The 20,571-nt window shown below is 33.9% G+C and overlaps 1 protein-coding gene across 1 annotated transcript in view; it reads left to right on the forward strand.

The window, feature by feature from the left end:
• Positions 1-20,571, forward strand: part of nkd (NKD inhibitor of WNT signaling pathway naked cuticle) — a 59,116-nt gene that overhangs the window by 35,593 nt on the left and 2,952 nt on the right. Inside the window, exons 2-3 of the mRNA XM_088235148.1 lie at positions 14,273-14,448; positions 19,577-19,690. Coding sequence (XP_088091274.1) covers positions 14,273-14,448; positions 19,577-19,690 — 290 coding nt within the window. The remainder of the gene's footprint in view (positions 1-14,272; positions 14,449-19,576; positions 19,691-20,571) is intronic.

Below are 20,571 nucleotides of genomic sequence, written 5' to 3' on the forward strand. Positions count from 1 at the left end.
CATGTATAAAAATTTATCAAGCAAGCAATTTTTTCTAATTTATTTGAAATATTTTAAGACATTCCATTTATTTTATTTCTACGGCTTACTCATTGTACAATTTCAAACCTTTATACAATGAGTTATCTATTATAATTTTTAAACGGAATTTTTGTTAATCGTAGATGAATTCATCGCGTGTCAGCTTTCCACTTACCCACCCTACAATCTACAATGGTCATTGTAGGCTGCGGCCAGCCCTTAGCGTCCGGAGTCCGCTAGATATCGGCGAGACGTTGTTATTCCAAATTATCGTCAAGATGGCGGCTCGTGAAGGCGTTATAATATCCCCCGACTGCTTTACTGTCGAGGAATGCCGGAATGTTGGGCGGCTTCACCGCGATGGCCATTTAGATATTGTCCCATGGGCACTTGGGCACACACCAAACAGGGCATTATTTCTTCCGTGTCTTTAAATTAAACTTATCTTATCACGCGGAATCGGAGAGGATCCGATAGCTTTATTTAACTCGAGAGGTTTATTCTCTTAGTTGTTTGACTACGTTTATTTGTAACGCATTATTAGACAAATCTGCATAATATTCGGATTAGTATTTGTACAAGAAAAAACGCCAAGATAATTAAAAAAGGTCACCGGTCACCAGCTTGCAAATAATTATAAAAAAAAACTAATATTATGAACAATTCAATTAAAACATTTGAAATAACGCAACTTCCCAGCAATTTGTTTTGAATTATTCTGACGAGAATCGTGTATTTCATTCCTAGTATATGTAAGTGGCGTGTATCTGCATTTTTAGTTTCAGCTGTACGTATCCATTTGTGGCCAATTTTGTAGGTGTAATCTACATAATAGTAGTAAACAATGGTCCCGTATCCACGGATGCACCGTGCTCACATTGGCTCGCTCAGCAGGTCACAGGTGCAGTCGTTCATTAACCCAGACATCTGATCAGACTAAACAGTCAGCCATTCCCATGATTCACGTTGTAAACAAATAATATTCATTTCTGTCTGGCGGTGCTCCTTTCTGCTTATAATAACATTTCGTATATTTTATTTTATGTGTTCATTATTTTGTACACGAATAACCGCTTGTAAATAATTTCATTTTAATGAACTAAAGGAGGATCTAAACCAAAATTTAACCAAATGTATGGTTTACTAATATTAATTTTTATTTTGCATAATGGTGCAATAAGCCAGTGCAACGTACTCGACCAACCTTTTGCAAGAATACATTTTTTCCTTAAATTGAGACTTGAAACTAAAACTGTTATTGAGACTATACAAAACCTGTCAAATATTTACGCTGATGTCGTCCACTGGGAAAGTACTATTCCTCCTTCCTTCACTTAATAAGTATCGGTACTTTCTACAAAACAAAAACGAGAATTCAATAATCAAGTTTGATAATCGGAAGCTAATAATATAATTCAAAAGGAAGTAGTATTATAAAATTATTTGTTTTGTCTGTAGTGGAAAGCAAACATTCGCCAATAAAAACATGATCGTAGTAGCATCTTCCCATGTTTTAGCACAGAGGAGTGTTTATAAATTGCTGCACGGCTTGTAACCTTAACTTGATGAGTGCATTTGCTTAACTTGTTTGTCTATTTTTACATCGTCTTTGGCGTCTCAGTTCGGTGACATCTAATAATAATAGATATTACGAATATTTAGTCAGATACGAATCTTCCTTTCAACGTGACGTGTCACCCAGTAACATAGCGTAACTGCGTAACATTAACTCGAGTAAGCGCTAATACAGTGGGTTTCCAAATGAATAGGGGATGAGAATTCCTTCGTTATTTTTACTGCTGGTATCATCGCCGACATTTTTAAGAAGTGGCTATACCAGCAAAGCGTCACAACTGTTTAAATGTTACGGTTATTTCCACGTGGACATCATTTTTATGAAAACAAGCGGTCAAGGGTCTCGTAAAAAAATATGTATAAATTATTTTTACAGTTCAGTTACATCAAAACGTAAGTAATTATTAATTACTCGTATCTACCAATTTTGTTAAGTTTTATGTTCATATCTTATTTCTATTAATAGTTTTGCCTATTGACTCCAGTAATGTGTTTTTTCAGTATGGTCAAATCTTTAGACACTTCCCCAAGTATTTTTTTGGAAGTGAAGACAATATTATTAAACACTAAACATTCCAAAAGGGAAAAAGCAGCGATTACAGGAGTTTTAAAGTCTGTAGTTAACAGGATAACGAAAAAAATCTATCATATATTGAAGTGGATCGTGTTGGAAAATGTGGCAGAAAATGAATCACCACACCTCGTACTGACTTATGTCTCCGAATCCGGAAAAAGAGTGTGGCTCGTCTAACCTCGATGATCAATGAAGAAAGTATCGAGGTCTACCAAAGTACCTCGGTCTATCGAGGTCTAAAAATCAGGGGAAATCGGCTGAGGAGAATCACATTGGTCATCGACCAGCTAAAAAACCTCGTCTCAAGTAAAACACGGCTGTAATGGAGTAATTCATGACTTTTATGTGACTATGGTATTTATAATTTTTTGTGGTTTTTATGCATTTAAACAATTTAAATTCTGTAATTACTAATTTTTTTTGGGCGTGCTTCTTTGATGAGTCCATATTGCAAATTTTGGTGAACAAATCATCGCTCGTTCGATGACACCCAGGAGAGAAATTCCATCCGGACTGTCTTGTAAAGACGATCAAACATCCTACCAGCATCATTGTGTGGTCAGTCATTTCTTTCAGGGGGGTAGGGCGCCTCTATTTCGTACAAGGGACTATACGGCAGGATCAGTACAGACAAGTACTGGAAAATAGGTTACTCCCTCAAGTCGAAGAATGATTTCCCGGTGGCCAAGAGTACATATTTATGCACGACTCCGCACCCTGTTATAAAGCCAGGACTGTCACTACATTTCTGGCTCGAAAAAAGGGGAAGGTTTTTACCCTGGCCGGGGAATTCTTCCGACATGAATCCCATTGAAAACCCGTGGAAGCTCGAGAAGAAGGAGATTGCCAAGGAGGTGATCATAACCAATCACCAGCTCATCGAAATGCTCCCCAGAGTGTAGCCTTACTATCCTGAGTTAAAGCTTAATGCAAAACCGCGCGTTAAGAGTATCCCACGACTTGTACAATCTGTAATTGTGGCTAAAGGTGATATCTCAAAATATTAACATTCTGATAATGTTTTAATTATAATTAAACTAAAGAAATGAACTCGAATTCAGAACAAAAAATGGTTTTTAAATTTTCCCAACAAAAAAAATAAAATCATTAACATATTTTTTTTATGAATACCAAAATGACAAAAACTCATTTTTCATAGGTGTCCTTATTAATTCGGCAACCCACTGTAATATGTCGCTGCTCCAGAGTTACCAGTATGGAATGATACTCTAGAATCGGACTGTTTTTGGTATTCAATAAAAGCGTCAACACCACAAGACTGGTTACTAGTTTAATTATATTACATTCACAAATCACTCAGGTGTGTAGTGTACATAATACATTTTAAGTATCTATTTATCTTTGGATGTGTACTGTTCAGAGTTCAGATACACGAGAGATAAGAACCAGAAATTTAATGGTAATGTGTAATGAGAAAGTACATCTGTGACTACAAGACTGCGTTTTTATTTGTAATGGAAATTCGTTAGATAGATCATCTGAAAATTGTCTTAGCTTTTCTTGTAAATCTTGCTTTTAAAGATTGAATAATAGAGATTCGCAATAAGATGCCTAATATTTTTTGATATAAATAATCCTCTAATGAACTGGGAACTGAGAATACCCCTTTTTTCTTTAGTAACAAAATAAGTGTTAATGATCAAAATGCATAATATTTCCTTTAGTTTATTTTAAATGTTTTTATGCAGTTCAGATGAAAGGTGTAGGTGTGGCAGCATGTAAGTAGTGTGTAGGTGCATATGCAATAAATCATGTAGTTATACTTAGTTATAAGTATACTGAAACATTTCGCGATGAAATGTGAATGGTCATTAATGATCTTCGTCAAATATTTACAGAGAATTCGTCAAGGATGAACTTGTTTACACGGAAGAGGAAATTCTTGCTTCGTCAGATCAGTATTAGGTGCTAACTACAGCGCATTCCGCTTTCGAGTTTTTAATGTAATTTGAACGTAAGCAATAAACGCATTTTATCAACAACTTTAATACAATAATTATTATGGATGGAATACTGAAGCACTAAAAAATATATTCTAAACACAACTGCGGTGAACATTATAATAGTTTGGAATGCGCTGTTGTAGTGTAGGAACGCCCAGGGCAAATTACAGCGTGAACCACTCGAAGATATTCGCGTGTATTGATTCATTCAAAATATCGCGACTTCAATAGATCCCGGTCCCGGTTTGCTTGTAACGCGACAATATGTTATTGTAACGAATATAAGGACCAGTATTCGAGTACCCGACATTCCTCACTCGACTAAATTTGTATAATAGACTTAGGTACGTTGACTCTCGAGAATAGGAGATACCTACAAGATCAGTTTGTTTTATTCAACCCTACGGTATCTTATACGAGTAATCGTACCGCGCACTGTGGAATGTAGTTCTTCTAGTTCGGTCTCTCATAAGTAGTAGGTACAAATCACAAGCCGCGATCTTTATTATACCGATTGGGTCCGTACGAATCGGAAATTGTTTATCTCTCTACCATTCATCATAATTATCCTCTCTCCGCGCTCAGGCGGCTCCGAAGGTCCGAAGTAGTGCCATTGTACCGAACGCCGGAGTCGACTTCCCGGCCATCAATCTACTCGAGCGGTCACCGGTCACCGGTCGCCGATACCAGCAGACCAGCTGAGTTTTTTTTTATTAGTAAACCTTTATTTAACCGGAAAACATACAAAAATAACTAAAGTTGAACATGCCAAAAGAGAGGCCAGGCTCTTGTGTTTGGCAAGTGTACAAAATAATATAAAATAGAAACAAAAATGCGTAACAAATAATAAATCAATTTAAAATTGAAAAAATATTACGGATATAGTATAGGACGCGTACTGTCACGTGTTTCGGCCTTTTCGCGAATATCAAACTAATTCGAGTTCAATAGCGTCCGCGGCTCTCATTAACCCGAAACAACAGCGATATTTCTCGTCCGCTAATGTATGACTATGACCGATCACGAATTTCGCATTAAGAGTGGCTGTATCGGATGAGAGACGAGTGGTAGCTGAGGCGAGCTGGTGGGCAGCGGGCACAGCTGGCCGCTCGTGCTCGCCCTCCTGACTAATAGTCCCGATGCCGTATTGACAATCCACGGCCGTCCGAGCGGCCGCCGGCCGCGGCCCCCTTTGACGAGAACCGGTCCGGGCCGCATTGTCGCCGGCGTCTCTGTTCTCCCGTCATCCCGAGATAAGCCTCGAGCGCCTTCTAATGAACTGCCGCGCCGGTTCACTGTACACTCCTCGTGCACACTGACACGTGGAAATTGTTCTCTCGATTATAAATGGATAGAATTGCTGAACTGAGCGACGTTCTCGGAAACGATTCTACGTCGCGAAAACAGGGATCCCACTTACAAGCCACCGGTTACTGAGTGGGTTGCTCTGCTGCTGCATAGCACGTCGTCCTAAGGTATACCATCCACCGAAAAATTATTTAGACGTGCCCAGCTTAAATACGTAGAGTAAATTTCCCAATTGTTTTTCCTGCTGTACATGCCAGTCCGGTAATTAGCACACACGGTGTTCCAGGCACCTATCTCTACTAGGTTTTTTTTATTTTTATTATTTATTCAGAAAAACAACAGCAATACAAAAAAATATACACAACATTATAAAAAAACATAAAATAAAGCCAAATCAGTTTTCCACATAAATACAATTATAAAAATCCAGTTCAGTAAGATATTAATTCATAGAAGTGCATGTGTGCGAGTTTTTTGTGTGAGGATGCGTGCGTAAGTGAGTGGAGTGTGGTTTTGGTAGGCATGTGAATACGTGTGTGAGTGTATATGGGTGTTATGGTGGGTTTATGGACAGGGTGAGTGTGTGTTTAATATGAGTGAATAGAAACATCTTAAATTTATAATGTAAAAATATTTTTTTTTTTAATAAAGAAACATTTTTTTTTCATATAATAGTTTTTTAATTCTTGTTTTATAAGTGAGTTTAATGCAGTTAAATATGTCTATGTTATTGAAAAATACCTTATTATTACGCGCCAAGCGAATCAGGGGAGAGTTCTGGGCATAGTTGGTGCGAACTGTAGGTACATGGAAAAGAGATTGATTCGAGGTTGACTCCAACATTTGGCTAAAGTAAGTTACACAAATCACAGCTGGCGCGTTTGTAAAACTCACACAAACGCATTTAAAATCTACAGGACGTTGATTAAAAAAAGGTTGTATTAAATTTTAACCAAATGTGCTATCCTTATTGTTTATCAATATGTTTATCAGTGTGTATACATATTTTCTCCAGTATAATTTGTACTGTGCATTTAATTTACACTGTATTAATTATTATTATAATGAACACAAGAATTTAAATAAAAAACATACTTGCTTAAACATAAATATATAATATGACATTTTGTTTAGTGATTGTTTTTTTTTCCGCTCTAATTCGAAAGAGATTTTTAAAAACATTTAATCTAATATAAATATTTTTAAAATCAATATTCTGTACAGTAAAAATGTTTTTGGGTAAGTTTTGCGAAAGCTCCAGCACTAGATAATCGACCTATACATGATTTGATTAAATGAAAATATGCATTTATAAAACAGTGTTTTTAATCCATAGCTTAATACTTAGTATTGTTTTATTATTAATAAGAATCGCACCGAAATTCAGACGAACGCAGAAGCATGATGTGTATATTTTATTACTACATCAGTAAGCAACTAACAAAGCAATAGTTGTCTACGTCACGCTCATAAGCGCGTTTGAGCGCGAGAAAGACACATATTATTTTCATAGTGCGTATGCCGTGCGATGTCATACCATGAGCTTATTCACAGATACTACACAATGCGTTTTTGTAAGTATTGCGAACTCGCCAGCTTTAAAAAATCCACCAGTACATACTCGTACAAAACTCGGGATATGAATAATAGTTGCAAATATCGAAGTTGGATATTTTCCTGCCGAAAGGCGGGCCATACTGCACATTATGCTTCAAAACCTTTTCAAATTCGCTAGGTTTTTAATGCTTGGTTTTGTGAAAACATAATTGCGTAATTATTTATCACAATTTGAGAAATTAATAAAATAACTAAATAAATCATATGTGAAGTTTAAAAAATATTATAATTCACAACGAATGAAATCAACAATCTGCGGATCATAATATTTCTTTAGTGTCAACATTTTCCTGAAACTTACGGGTGCCTCGTTTCAGCCATCGATGATAGAAAGACGGGTGGGCAAAGCTATTTATCTAATGACTTAAAACATTATGTTATTTAGCGTATCGACTCGTCCTGCGATAAATTTCCAATGGTTTTTTTAATAAAATTAATTTGTCTTGGAAATAAAGACGAGTGATAGATTAATCCACAAATTTGGAATATCCAGTGACCGGTTTCATTGCTTTCGCGACATCTTCGAGACTGGTCAGAGATGCCACTGGATATTCCAAATGTGTGGATTAAAGTATCACTCGGTCTTTTATTTCTATAATAAATTACAATGAACTTCCATCAAGAATTTTCACTTACAAACTCAAATGTTTTTATAAAATTATTGATTACCCGCTTGTGGGTGAAGGAAATGAGGGAATGAAAACGAAAATATAATAGAAATGGGACCCGCGGATCCAGTTTTGAACTCTTAGTGGAATTTGTATCGCGATGTATTCTGAACTTTAGCTGTAGTCGCTCACGTTTAATGTCCAAACGTAAAATACTTCAAAGGATAAACACAAGCTTTAATCTTTATTCGTGAGATAAAAAAAGAGTCGCGGTGTTTGATGTCTCGGCCAAAAGCTTTTATCAAAACAGAGAGATTTAACATTTTATCGTGCGAGTATGTTCCTCCGTGATTTCTACGAGAATACTTTTAGATGGGTCTTTCTGCAAATTACACTTAAAAACATTATTTGTGTACTGAATATGAATGTATCATACCGTTAAAAATTTTCTTGAGTTTGAATATTATTTTTTTCTTCTAAATGCTTTTCTGCTCACTCGTTTACCCCTATCTCGAATACCCTGGAACGTCGTTTTACAAGGATTTTTTACACGGTTTCGAAATAACACGGTCCAAAAATTCCGTGGTCTGGTCTCCATTCTATGTCAATCGCATATATCACATTGAAGCGGTCCAACATCGCTTGCTTCGAAAAATAGCGTGGATGCTTGGACTAGAGAGAGGTAATTATTCTTATGCCGAAAAAGAGTCAATGTTAAATATTTCTAGTCTACAAAAACGTAGAACTAATATTAACTCCATATATATGTTCGGTATACTAAATGGTATAATCGATGTTCCATCATTGGGACAAGTAAAATTCAATATTCCGACTCGTAGATTGAGAAACGGTAAAGTACTGTTCATCGATCAGCATAGAACAAACTATGGCCTTAATTCTCCAATGACCCGTCTTTGTCGTATTGTTAACTCAAGACAAGATCTGGACTTTTTTGGTTTAAGTTTACAACGATTTAAACGAGCACTAAATAAATAGTTCAGATCTTGTCTCGATGTCCCTTATGTTTGTCAATGCTTCTTTTCTTTTTTTATGTTTTAAACTATTATTTTATTGTAATATTTAAACCATATAAGTTGTATACATGGACCATGGCCGTTAATAAATAAATAACTCACATTTTAAAAAATTTAACGTTAATTTAAAGTGCGTATTAGTAATATGATATAATCATACTGTCCGTTATTTGAATACCCTCCATCGCTCGTTTACTTGGCTAGGAAACTGGATGGCTGAAGCCCGTCAACAACGGAACAACTATGGGTGGCTTCAGCCAGACGATAGAATTTGATTCAGGATACGGCACTACCCGGTGAAGGGAGTACCGCTTTACCAACCGTTAAACTACTGGGAGTCTTACTTAATTCTGACATTTCTCTTGACGCTCAAATTAGTTACGATAAGTTCGTGCTTCTACCAGCTGAGACAAATTAAACGCATACACAAAAATTCGCCGGTTGATGCCGCCCGTCAATTAATAAATGCGTTTGTAGTGTCTAGAGTAGATTATTGTAATGGTATCTGTGCAGGTCTACCAATGAACAAAATGACCCGCCTGCAGTCTGTATTAAATGCTGCAGCAAGACTTATTTTCGGAATTTCTAAGTTCAGTCATATCACTCCACTGCTTCGGGAATTACACTGGCTACGGTTTCCACAGAGGGTGGAACACAAACTCTGTCGGCTTATGTATAAGTCACTGCACAAATCTGCTCCGGAATATCTAAGGGAACTATGCATTCCAGATGAACTGGCTGACAGGCGTTTTACACTTAGATCAGATACGTCTACGGCGAGAGAAAAAGTTATTATACCTCTACGCAAACAGCGTACTAAATTCGGTGAATGCGCATTTGCGGTCGCAGCCGCTATGGCATGGAATGCTCTCCCAGCCGATGTGCGAGGCTGTGAGAGTGAAGTGATGTTTCGGAAAAAACTTAAAACCCACTTTTTCTCTAAATGTCATAACAAAATAAATTGCTTTAATTAAATTACAAATTTAAAAGCTTCAATTAAAACTATTTATCTAAAGAATCACTTTGTAAAGTGCCCTTGAGGTATTATATTACCAAAATGGCGCTATATAAGTTATCCATTATAGTAATTAGTATTTTTTATATATTTTTTTTATTTGAAAATTTATTTATAAACCCTTACGGATTATTATATTCATTTTACATAAAATAATATATACATTTTCATTCATACTCTGTTGTTCAAAATAATATTTTTTACATCTTTTGAAAAGTTTGTCTGAGTCTTTTGTTTAGTTTTGTCTGGTAGTTTATTGTATAATTTCAATCCCTGGTTCATTAGTCTTGATTGTCCTTGTCTTGTTTTAGAAAGTTGTATATGGTATTTGTCTGATATTCTCATATTATGTCCATGTTGACTACAATTTTTTACAAGTTTTAGTTCTTCGTCTACAATTACATTAGTGGCTAATTTATGGATAAATTTAAATGATTCTAGTTGAAAAAGTTCAGTTATATTTAATTGCTTAGTTTGTTAAAAAAGTTCTCTAGTTGCAGTTAAATAGGGAAGGTCATATACTAACTTTAATATTTTATTTTGTTGTCTTTGTAGTCTGTTTATGTCATTTTGATACCCTGCTCCCCATAGTAGTTGCGTATAACATATTTTAGTTTTTACATAGGCTTCATACATTAGATTTTTTTTCCGTTTTTGGAACAAAGTTAAGATTTTTAAAAAAAGACTATAATGTCGCCACTTTGCTAATTAAATTGTTGATATGAATTGTCCATGTTAATTGTCTGTCTATTGTTAGTCCTAAGTATTTAACATGTTCAATTTCAGTAAGTCGTTCATTATTTATATAAGCATCTACTTTATGACATTAATAACAAATAACAATCCCCGATATAAACAAATTTAAATGTCCGCCCCACCGAGTTTGCATACAGACCATTACGCCTTCAGCAATTGATTTTTTGTGTTTTAACTAAAAAAATGTCGTGCCGTTTTATGTCAAAATGTCATAAAACTGCACGAAATCAAGGATTTCTGGAGGTTACTGAATTTGTAAGTAGTGCCCTCACTAGTTTTTTTTATGGTCCTCGCTATTTCTTCAATCCAAGTAGCGTCTTGCGATTTATGACAGTGTATAAGCTTTGTTACGATAAGGATTTAAATGTCATGTTATATTTTTTTTTTAAATTTAGACATAATAAATAGTTTAAAAAATATTTTTATTAAATCTAAAATTTATTTTTACACTGTAGTGGTGGAAATTATCCCTCGTTTAAAAAGAGGTTCAGTGCATTATGTTTCTGCAATTTGGTCTCCATTCTTTAAGTCTCATATTGATCATATTGAGGTTATCCAGCTCCGTTTTCTTAAAAGAATGGCATGGATTCTCGGATTGCAAAGAAGGGATTATTCTCATGTTGAAATAGAGCAATATCTTCATTTGTCTTCTTTTTATTTCCTTAATTTTTTTGGGAAGCTTATTATAAATTTTTACTGCCATGCATACAGGCCCTCTTTGTATAAATTATTGTTTCGCCAATAGAATTTTTAATTTACTCTTGTTTCTGGTGTTGTGAATGTGGCTTTTTTCCTGTGTACTAAGTATTCAGGTATATATATATATATTTTTTTTTTTACTCCCTCACGGGAGAAATCCAGATTTGTGTATGTACAAAAATACACATACCAAAAAATAATGTTAAGTATTCAGGTCTTGATTTAACAATAAGAAAAATTTCCGTTACATAAATATCAGTCTCTGTTAATAAATTTAATCTAATAAAAAATTGCCTACATGTTGCCAGGTAATCAGCATTTTTTTCAATTTTAAAAACATCCTGAACATAAGTGGTGTTTTCTAAAAAAAAAAACATATTTCAACATAACATAATACATGCATTGCTTGCTTTTTTATTCAGTTTGCCTAATACAAATACATAACTGCTTATTTTAGCGACAACAGTCTTCACGTGTTTTTTTCCGGTTTAAGTGGTTAGTGGTTAATACAGTGTGAGATTATACAGTAAGAGGTTTGACATGGCTTAGCCCGAAATCGTACGTTGAAGATATATAGCAATAAACCCGCCAGATATTTTACTAAAATTTTAATCTTTATATATATAATTCTTCTGTACATGTGATATCACTGAACTCATAAACGGCTTGACCGATTTACGTGCGGTTTTCAGAGAAATGTAGATCTTTGCGCTGCGCGTGTTCGTAGAAAATTTTCAATCGAATCTGTAAAAAAAAAGTTACAAGCATAAATCTTTTTTTCATCGACCAGGATTACATTCGACGAAAATGCATCTACAAGAAAAATGAAATTACGTTTTTCTTCGAAATTATTTTTTCAAATATTTTTTTATATGTGTACCATTATGTTTTTTTTTCAAGCCAATCAACAGGCTTATAAAAGCCCTAACAAATTGGCATTATTGACTATATATTATATAATAACACTTAATCTAAACAATAATAAAGTCTATTTAAATTTACAAAGGTATAATTAATGATAATAATGTTATTATCTTATACACTAACTGTAACTTAATTTTTATTATTTATTAAAAAAAAAGTTAATGCCATTTTTTGTATTAAATATAAATATATATAAATGCATATCTACAATTTGTTTTTTATTTTTTTCTTGTGTACTTTATATACCTACTGTTTTTCATCATTCATTTTTTTATGCATATTTTTATACCTTACTATTAATGTTACATTATATTTATATTTTTCTCTTTTTTTATTAAGCAAAGTTTTACTTTTGATTTTGCATTTTTGGTTGTTTGCACATGTCTTTAAAAAAACTGTGTTGTTGTTTATTTTAAAAATAATTACTATGTTTGAACTTACCTGTATTATTTTTGTAAATGCCCCTTGGCATTGTTAAAATAAATCATAAAAAATTTATATATTATATGTTGTGGGTATACGCTTTTGAATCATTTTTGACAAATAATAATGTACCTACTACATGACTTGATTTAAAATCTTGACTGAAAGGGGGGGATGATTGCAGTGAAAACGAAAATTGATGTGGGCAGTCGCATTTGAGATTATAGTACGCCTTCCTTCAGTATACCGAAATAATTAAATAAATTCTGGGAAGGTCTTTTTCTTTCTCAGGTACAAATTAAACTCGGCCCTGTTGACAAAGGCTTCGGCCCGCTTTGTTATTTTTTCGGGAATTCGCCGTTGTTACTCGTACCTGTAACATATCAACAATAAAACCAGACTTAAATAAATTGTGCCGAAAATTTTGTAGAATCTTCAAATCCGCCTCCGTAAGGGGACATTGTCAGGAAATAATTATTTATTCTACATTCTTAGAATTTCGACCCAATTTTGACATCGCTAGTTCGGTATTATAATGTGTTATTAAGGACGCGAAATAGACAAACAAGGTATACGGGCTACTGGCATACATAAATCAAAGTATTAAAATATTTTAATAATATATACGCTAAGAAAAAGAAGTAAAGTTTCCTACAAAGTATTGTTTCTATATGCAATACCTGAACCCATATAATATGGGCAAAAACGCTAAAAAATGCCTGGGCTAGTATTCCAAACGCTCTCGCGGCCATATGTAAATACACGAGAAAAACTGTTTTCTCGTACCGCGAGAGTGGTTCAGAATAGCACCCCTGGGGTGGCATTTTTAACGCGTATTTTTTTTTACTAAATACACGCTAACAGAGCGATCTCTTCGCACACAATCCCGTTCAGAATACTAGCTCTGCTGGTGTGTGTAGACTCAATTAAAAGTCTTACAAGTATGTATGTTAACTTCAAACATTCTGAGTTCATTACCAGGTCCGTTCAAAATATCTTAAGCACTCTGCGATGTAACTATATCTCAAGAGCTCTATTCATAGTGTTTACCTTCAGAGTCCAAGTCTCACAGCCATAAAACACTCTGTCACTATTCAACTTCTTAGATTCTTACAGTATTTCAGATTCACGAAATCTGACGGCTGACAACCCTTTACTAATGGGGAAATATCACTTTTTTAAAAACATTTTTTAAGTAACAAAGATCTATGAAATAGTGCTGTCTAGTAAAAACAAAAAAATGCTAATTATTAGTAGCATAAAAAATACTTCTAAATTTGTAATTTTGAATTCCCGCAAAAACGGTGATTCCATTGGCCACGCCCCTAATACGTCAAGATTCATGTTTATTTGATCCTTGCCATTAAAATTTGTGTAAAACAATATCACGAATCTTGACGTCACAACAACCGATGCCAAACACGTCGCGTTTTTCTACGAACGTATTTTTATTGAATTTCCTTTTTTACATTTCTGCATGAAAACATTTCTCCATAATATCCATATTGATTTTGAAAATACAGTTAACTATTCTAAATCCATTACATATATTTTTATCGGTATTCGTAGTATGTGATATTTTCCTATTACAGCCCTTCCTGAACTGAACATTTTAGAGAAGGGAATATGGAAGTCTGGCCATTTACAGGGCTTATGACCTGACATTGGCTGGTTTAAATGGCCACTTTACAAATTCAACATTTTGCCTACGTATCTTATGTTATCTTAATAAATAAGTGTATTTTTTTTTTCAGTTTTGGCGGAGGGCGAGCGCACGGACACTGAGGAGCTCGTGGGGCGCGCCCCCTCGCAGTGCTCCGCGCCCCCCGACCTGCTCCCTAGCGCGGCGCGCGCCCTTCCCTCCACGCCAGCCCCGGCCCCCGCCCCCGAGCCACCCAAGGGCCCTCACACCGACCGGGTGCACTTCGAGGTATGTAGTGTATTCGACAAATATACTGGAACCTATTTTTTCACAGCGGATACGTTCCACACAGTACCGTGTGAAAAAATATTCTAAAAAAATTATATACGGTTTCCTTATATAAAAATTAGTTCGGGATTTCAAAAAAGTAACTAAATCGTTTGCTACGTATTCTGCCTTATTTTTTTCCTAAATAATGCCACGAAATCAAAATAAAAATATCGTAACAAAGATTTTTCACTATCATAATTTAAGTGAAAAATCTTTGTTACGATATTTTAAGAAGTTTCGGTTTCGATTTCTGCCAGTTTCGGCTAGTAAAATGAGTTTCGGACTAAAATTTGGCTCAGCCGAAATCTGCGGTCGGGATGTGTCGAATTACATTATTAGCATCTACACGCATCAGACAGGCGTTTTCAATTTTCCCCACCGCCGAATATTTTTTCAAGCAGACTTTATACATTACCATTTTTTTTTAAATGCTCAATAGGGAAATATCACGTACTACAAATACCTATAAAAATATATGAAATTAATTTAGAATAGTTAATTGTATTTTCAAAATCAATATGGATATTGTGGAGAAATGTTTTCATACAGAAATGTAAAATATACGTTCGTAGAAAAACGCGACGTGTTTGGCCTTGGTTGCTGTGACGTCAAGATTCGTGATATTGTTCTACAGACACAAACAAATAAACATGAATCGTGACGTATTAGTGGCGTGGCAAATGGAATTACCGTTTTTGTGGGAACTCAAAATTGCAAATTTAAAAATTTTTTTTTTGCTACTAATAATTAGCAAAAAAATATTTTTTTATTGGACAGTATTGCATAGACCTTCATTACTTTAAAAACGTAAAATAAGTTGTATTTCCCTATTAGAGATATTGGATTGTTGTCCATTCAAATTATTAGTTATTGTGTTGCCATTGTCTAACATAAAAATAAAAACTAGACTGATTTTGTGATTCGTTGGCTATATTAGTAGTTCTAAGATCTTTCATATTTACGTTTTTGTAATTTCTTTAAAGCTTATAAGTTAAAGTTCTTATAGGGCTCGTTGAAGAACGGTCACATATAAGTTTATAAATAGCGTAACCACGAACCAAAATTTACTCATTAAATGTATGCCTTTTTTATTTCATTGTATATTTTATTTAATACTTATTTCAATGAACTGGTCAGGTTTAACAATAAAAACGCCGAATTTTAGGCGTTTTGAAGTGACTTTTAACGAGTTTAAATAAGTTTCGGTTTCGGCTGAAAATCTTGTTTCGGCCGGTCACTATCACTTATGTAAACAAAAGAACGACGATAGGCATTTCAATAATGAATACTGGGAATTTGAATAAATCCTCCTTTTGTTTATACGAATTAACTTAATACATCCATGATGGATCAACGTAACGCGTAAATATTGAAACTTTTATACATGCTTTTAAAGTGTATTATCTACGCAAAGAAAAAATAAATCCACTTTCATAGATTGAAAAACACTGGCTTGTCTTTCTCCGAAACTAAATCATTTCGTGGCAACGAATCGTCTAATTTTAAAGCAATTTGAATGAGAACCAAGATCCACTTTTCAGTACTCAGGTGTTATCGTCTATGGCGGCTAGCACACTTGTTTCTTCGTATTATGTTATGGTGCGAATTAATATAATAGTTTATTGGCGCATGGCGGTGTGCGATGGTTCGTGTCCTGCGTAATTAAGATGCGAAGAGATTAACCACTATCGTCCATCTCCATCGCCATCTCTAGCTTTGCCTGTGTGGTAGTTTCGCTTTGATTCTCGATCATGTCATATAGTATACATTTCAATCAAATGGATGCGGTACAAAAGTATTCCTGCAATTTCGCAATGATTGTTGCAGATAATTTGTGAGTTTTACAAATCAATATTCAGTATCCTTATTCTCTTATCAATATAAGGAATTGGATTTTTTTTATTTTAACATCACCATTAAAACATTATAGTAAATATATATTAAATAATGTTTTGGCAGTACCGAACTCAATTTTTTTATGTGAGAGAGTGCGCGGAGCGAGGCAAACTATTGCCTTTCTCTGTTGATTCGCACAGTTCAAACTACGCTAAGAACTCACCTTTTTCACATCTCCACATGTTAGCAAACAAACGTGAAAATACTGTAGATTTTTAAAATTTATCCACATTGAAATTAAAATTGGTACTTTTTAAGCGTTTATTTACCAAACAGCAATTATTAATTATGCATAGTATTGTCTCTGGCACTGATTATCTTCATATAAAGGAATACTAAATTATGATACATTGCTTACTGTTATTTTGTCTTGTGTGCTAAAGTTAAGCGTCAAGTGTTTTTAATCTTTTTCTATGCTTGCCCCTTACTTTTTTGTTTCATGTTCATATACTTTTTTTTACATATTGTATATTTATTTATATATTGTATTTTTATTTATATATTATTTTTATTTATATATGTTTTTTTTAAAATAATTATATTTTTTAATTCTTTGTTAAAAGTATAAATCGTTGAAATAAATTGATAAATTATACGGATTGATAATAAAAGCGTTTATCTTAACCAATTGTATTTAAAAAGTATGATTTTATTAGTTAGGAACTTGAGCTACCACTCACCATATTTAAATTGTTTTGACTTCAATACCATATTTTATTCACACGGTATCCTTCCAAATCGAGCATCCTTGGTTTCCTTGATTTCCCAAAGCACAGCGGTCATTACCTCTCGGTAAAGGCCGTGCCTCGGAATGCTGTCAACTCTGGGTGTAAGATAGTTTCGCAATTGCGCCGGGTCGGGTGTTCAATTCTGCTTTTTTATTACCTCTAGTGAGATTTGGAAATCTTAATTGCCATTTATTTTGATGCGCGATAAAATAAAGCATTGCCTATGGCCGTATTAGAGATCTCGCGTCAATATCACCGGCCTTCCAACAGCCAACAGCTGGATCTGGTTCTGTCTATCTGATATATGGGATAATGCAAAGATATCGTATCTCTAATTTAATATTTTTAAACTTGAAGTTGCTAGATAACTGATACTTAAATTGACAATAATTATTATCTGTGGAACCACAGAGGTGGTGTCTTCAGATTTTCATTTACTGACGGTGAATTCTCTTTGACTGGACAAAAGTTCATGAAGCAATCTACTCATACAATTATCAACGTGTATTCCTAATTCCGACTTTACGTTTAAACTATAATAGTAGCTGGTAGTAGTTATTTTTTAAAATTGTATAAAAATTATATGAGTGCCCTAACCGACATTTTCTATTCTGTAAACTAAATATTTCGTTACCCCTACTTAAAAATAGCGAGACCAGTTTAAATAATTTCTCTAACATCACGTACTTATTACGTGGGTAATAGGTATTAGGCATCCATACCGACTCTAATTATTTAGGCAGAATGATATCGCTCAAAGTACATTTTGACGAAATTTAATGTTCTTATCATGATTACCATAAAAGTCTCCCCCGGAATGTTTAGCAGGCCATGGAAAAGTTGTAAATTTTGGTCTAATGCTCCAATTCCGAGAACTCCACAATAGAATATTTAGAAAATGGGTATTTCGTATTCTAAGTCCGGCATATTGTCACGCCGTGGGTGGTTCGTCATCTACATGCGTGGCACGAAACTTGGTGGACTCTTTTCCATAAATTACATATCTTACGGATTCAGAATTCTCATCCGAGCAATGTAGGTACCGAGTAAACAAATCTCAACTGCGGAAACTGACGTTACTCGATAGTTCACTCGCTAACTCTAACTCCTACCTACTCCACAAATCTGTTTCGTATCATTCCTTTTCAACAAGCATTCGCTTTAATTATTTCGCCTGTATGTGTGTAGAAACATGAATCGTGCCGACCATCGCGGAGTGATTTGTTATTACATGTGTTTGTGTAAGCCGGTCTTATACGCACGTTCTCACGAGAACCGAGTCTGCCTATTCTTTATACTTATAGGTACTAGTTACCGAGACTTGTTGCTTCGTACTTAGGTGACGTCAGCCTCTAACATGAATGGAGAGCAATCTGAGGTCGAGCTTATCACCTCCAGAACTCCAGACCTCTAGTAATGGAACTTGGAACTACAGATATCAGTCGCTTTTATTTATGCCGCCTAATGACAATAGCGCCATCTTCGATATTTCAATGTGACATGTCTGACTAAATTCCCGCGTTTTATCGCGTGTAATCTTATCGGAAAGCTTTGTAGTTAGCGGTCGAGAGTTATATTATAATAAATATGTTATAATGTAACGCGATCATTCAATACCACAATTATCAGCGCTATATAAATCTAGATACATTTTATTATTTGCATGTTTCACTCTGGACTCGATTGTGATCTAAATGTTCTATTGATTAATCTTCTCGTATCTTAATACAACGTTACAGTTATTATTGCTATTAGTAAAGTTAATAATAACAACATGTTTATGACGTCGAATATTTTTATATAAATGTATGTACGAGTATAAACTATAAACCATAAATTGTAAGTTATTTTAAGTTGACGAAAAAATTGATTGATTTTAAATTTCTATGTTAATATCTAATTGATTGATAAAATCTCATCTTTGACCATGCAAAATAAAGATAATATAATATATCTAGAGGTGGTAAAAAAAATGAAACAGTTATTTTAAAACAAATATTCGAAATAGCTAACCGTCTCACAAAAAATATTAACTGTTACTGTAAAGAAAAACTTCGTCAGAATATTTATTATTAATTCACAAATAAAGCTGCTTCGTGAATCGTAAAATAACAGTTTGAAGCAGCGCGACAGAAAAGAATATGTGACGGGGTTTTGCCCAAACTGTTATTTTTGTAACAAATTCACATATCTTGAATAGTTTTTTGTTAAAATTAACATTTTTTTGTGAAACTGTTTCAGCAGTTGCTTGTATCACATTTTTATATTCTGGTCAAACTATTAGAAAGTTAGGTAGTACCTAGGTACCTGTACCTATTAATATCTATGCTCTTTTTTTAAGCTTCGTATTTCATTTTATTTCTGTGTACTATTATAATACTGAAAGCACACAATTATAAGGACGTTGCCACTAAAAAAAACTTAGTGATTTGAAATTAATGTACTATTTACTTCTTTTTCAGGAATTTACCTGTGATGTCCAAGTACGCGGAGGAGAGGCTGCAGGAGGTCCTCAGCCATTACACTTCTCTTTCACCCTGTACGACTTTGATGGCCATGGTAGAATAACCAAGGATGTGAGTATTGGGTCAAAAACATTATTATAAATAATTGAAGTATTATTATAAATAGTCTGGTGTGTTACGTTGCGTTAATTTAGTTGCTAATGTATTAGGTGTTAACATAAGTTGTCTGTTCTTTTCCAAATTTAAAAATGAACACCAAAAGTAAAGCAACACATTCCAAAAAAAAAATTCTGCTCTACAAGATGTTGCATTTTCTTCTACGTTATATATATTTATATATATATATATATGTATATATATTATTACAAACCTATATAATGGAATGTCAAATGGAGGAATGTGGGCATGTGAGGGGAAATAAAGCTAATTTGCTGTAAGATAATGAAGGAGAATATATTATCGACTAATTTGTTGATGTCAACCAGTGTCAACATAACTTATGTCCATTTTTTACCAAATGAAGAGAACAAGAGGACACAACAATAAAACAATTACAACAAATAAGTTAATAATAGATTTTATTATATCGATTGAACAGACAGTGTCGAAAATGCTCACTTTCGTCTATTTAACAATCCATTTTGAAGGTATGTAATCTAATACAATAATATATGTAATGTTAAAGTAAACATAATATCTGGTAGAGCAGAAAATTTTCAACCTTTAACATTTTGTTTTACTTTTGGTTCTCATTTTTAAATTTGTAAAAAAAACGGTCACAACTTATGGTAATACCCAATAGATGAATAGATAGTCTTCATTCGTACAGTTACAGTTATACCATTAAATTTAAATTATAATAAATAATTCTTTAATTTATCAATAGTTTCTTTCTTAAAAAATATCAATGGATGTTTTATTTATTTTATTTTATTTTCATCAAAAACAAAACAAATTTGAGAACTTATACAATGGTTACAATATTTCGCTAG

The sequence above is a fragment of the Micrasema longulum genome, unplaced genomic scaffold, assembly GCF_059751315.1.
Source record: "Micrasema longulum isolate JH-2025_06_02 unplaced genomic scaffold, ASM5975131v1 h1tg000092l, whole genome shotgun sequence".
Classification (NCBI taxonomy): Eukaryota; Metazoa; Arthropoda; class Insecta; order Trichoptera; family Brachycentridae; genus Micrasema; species Micrasema longulum.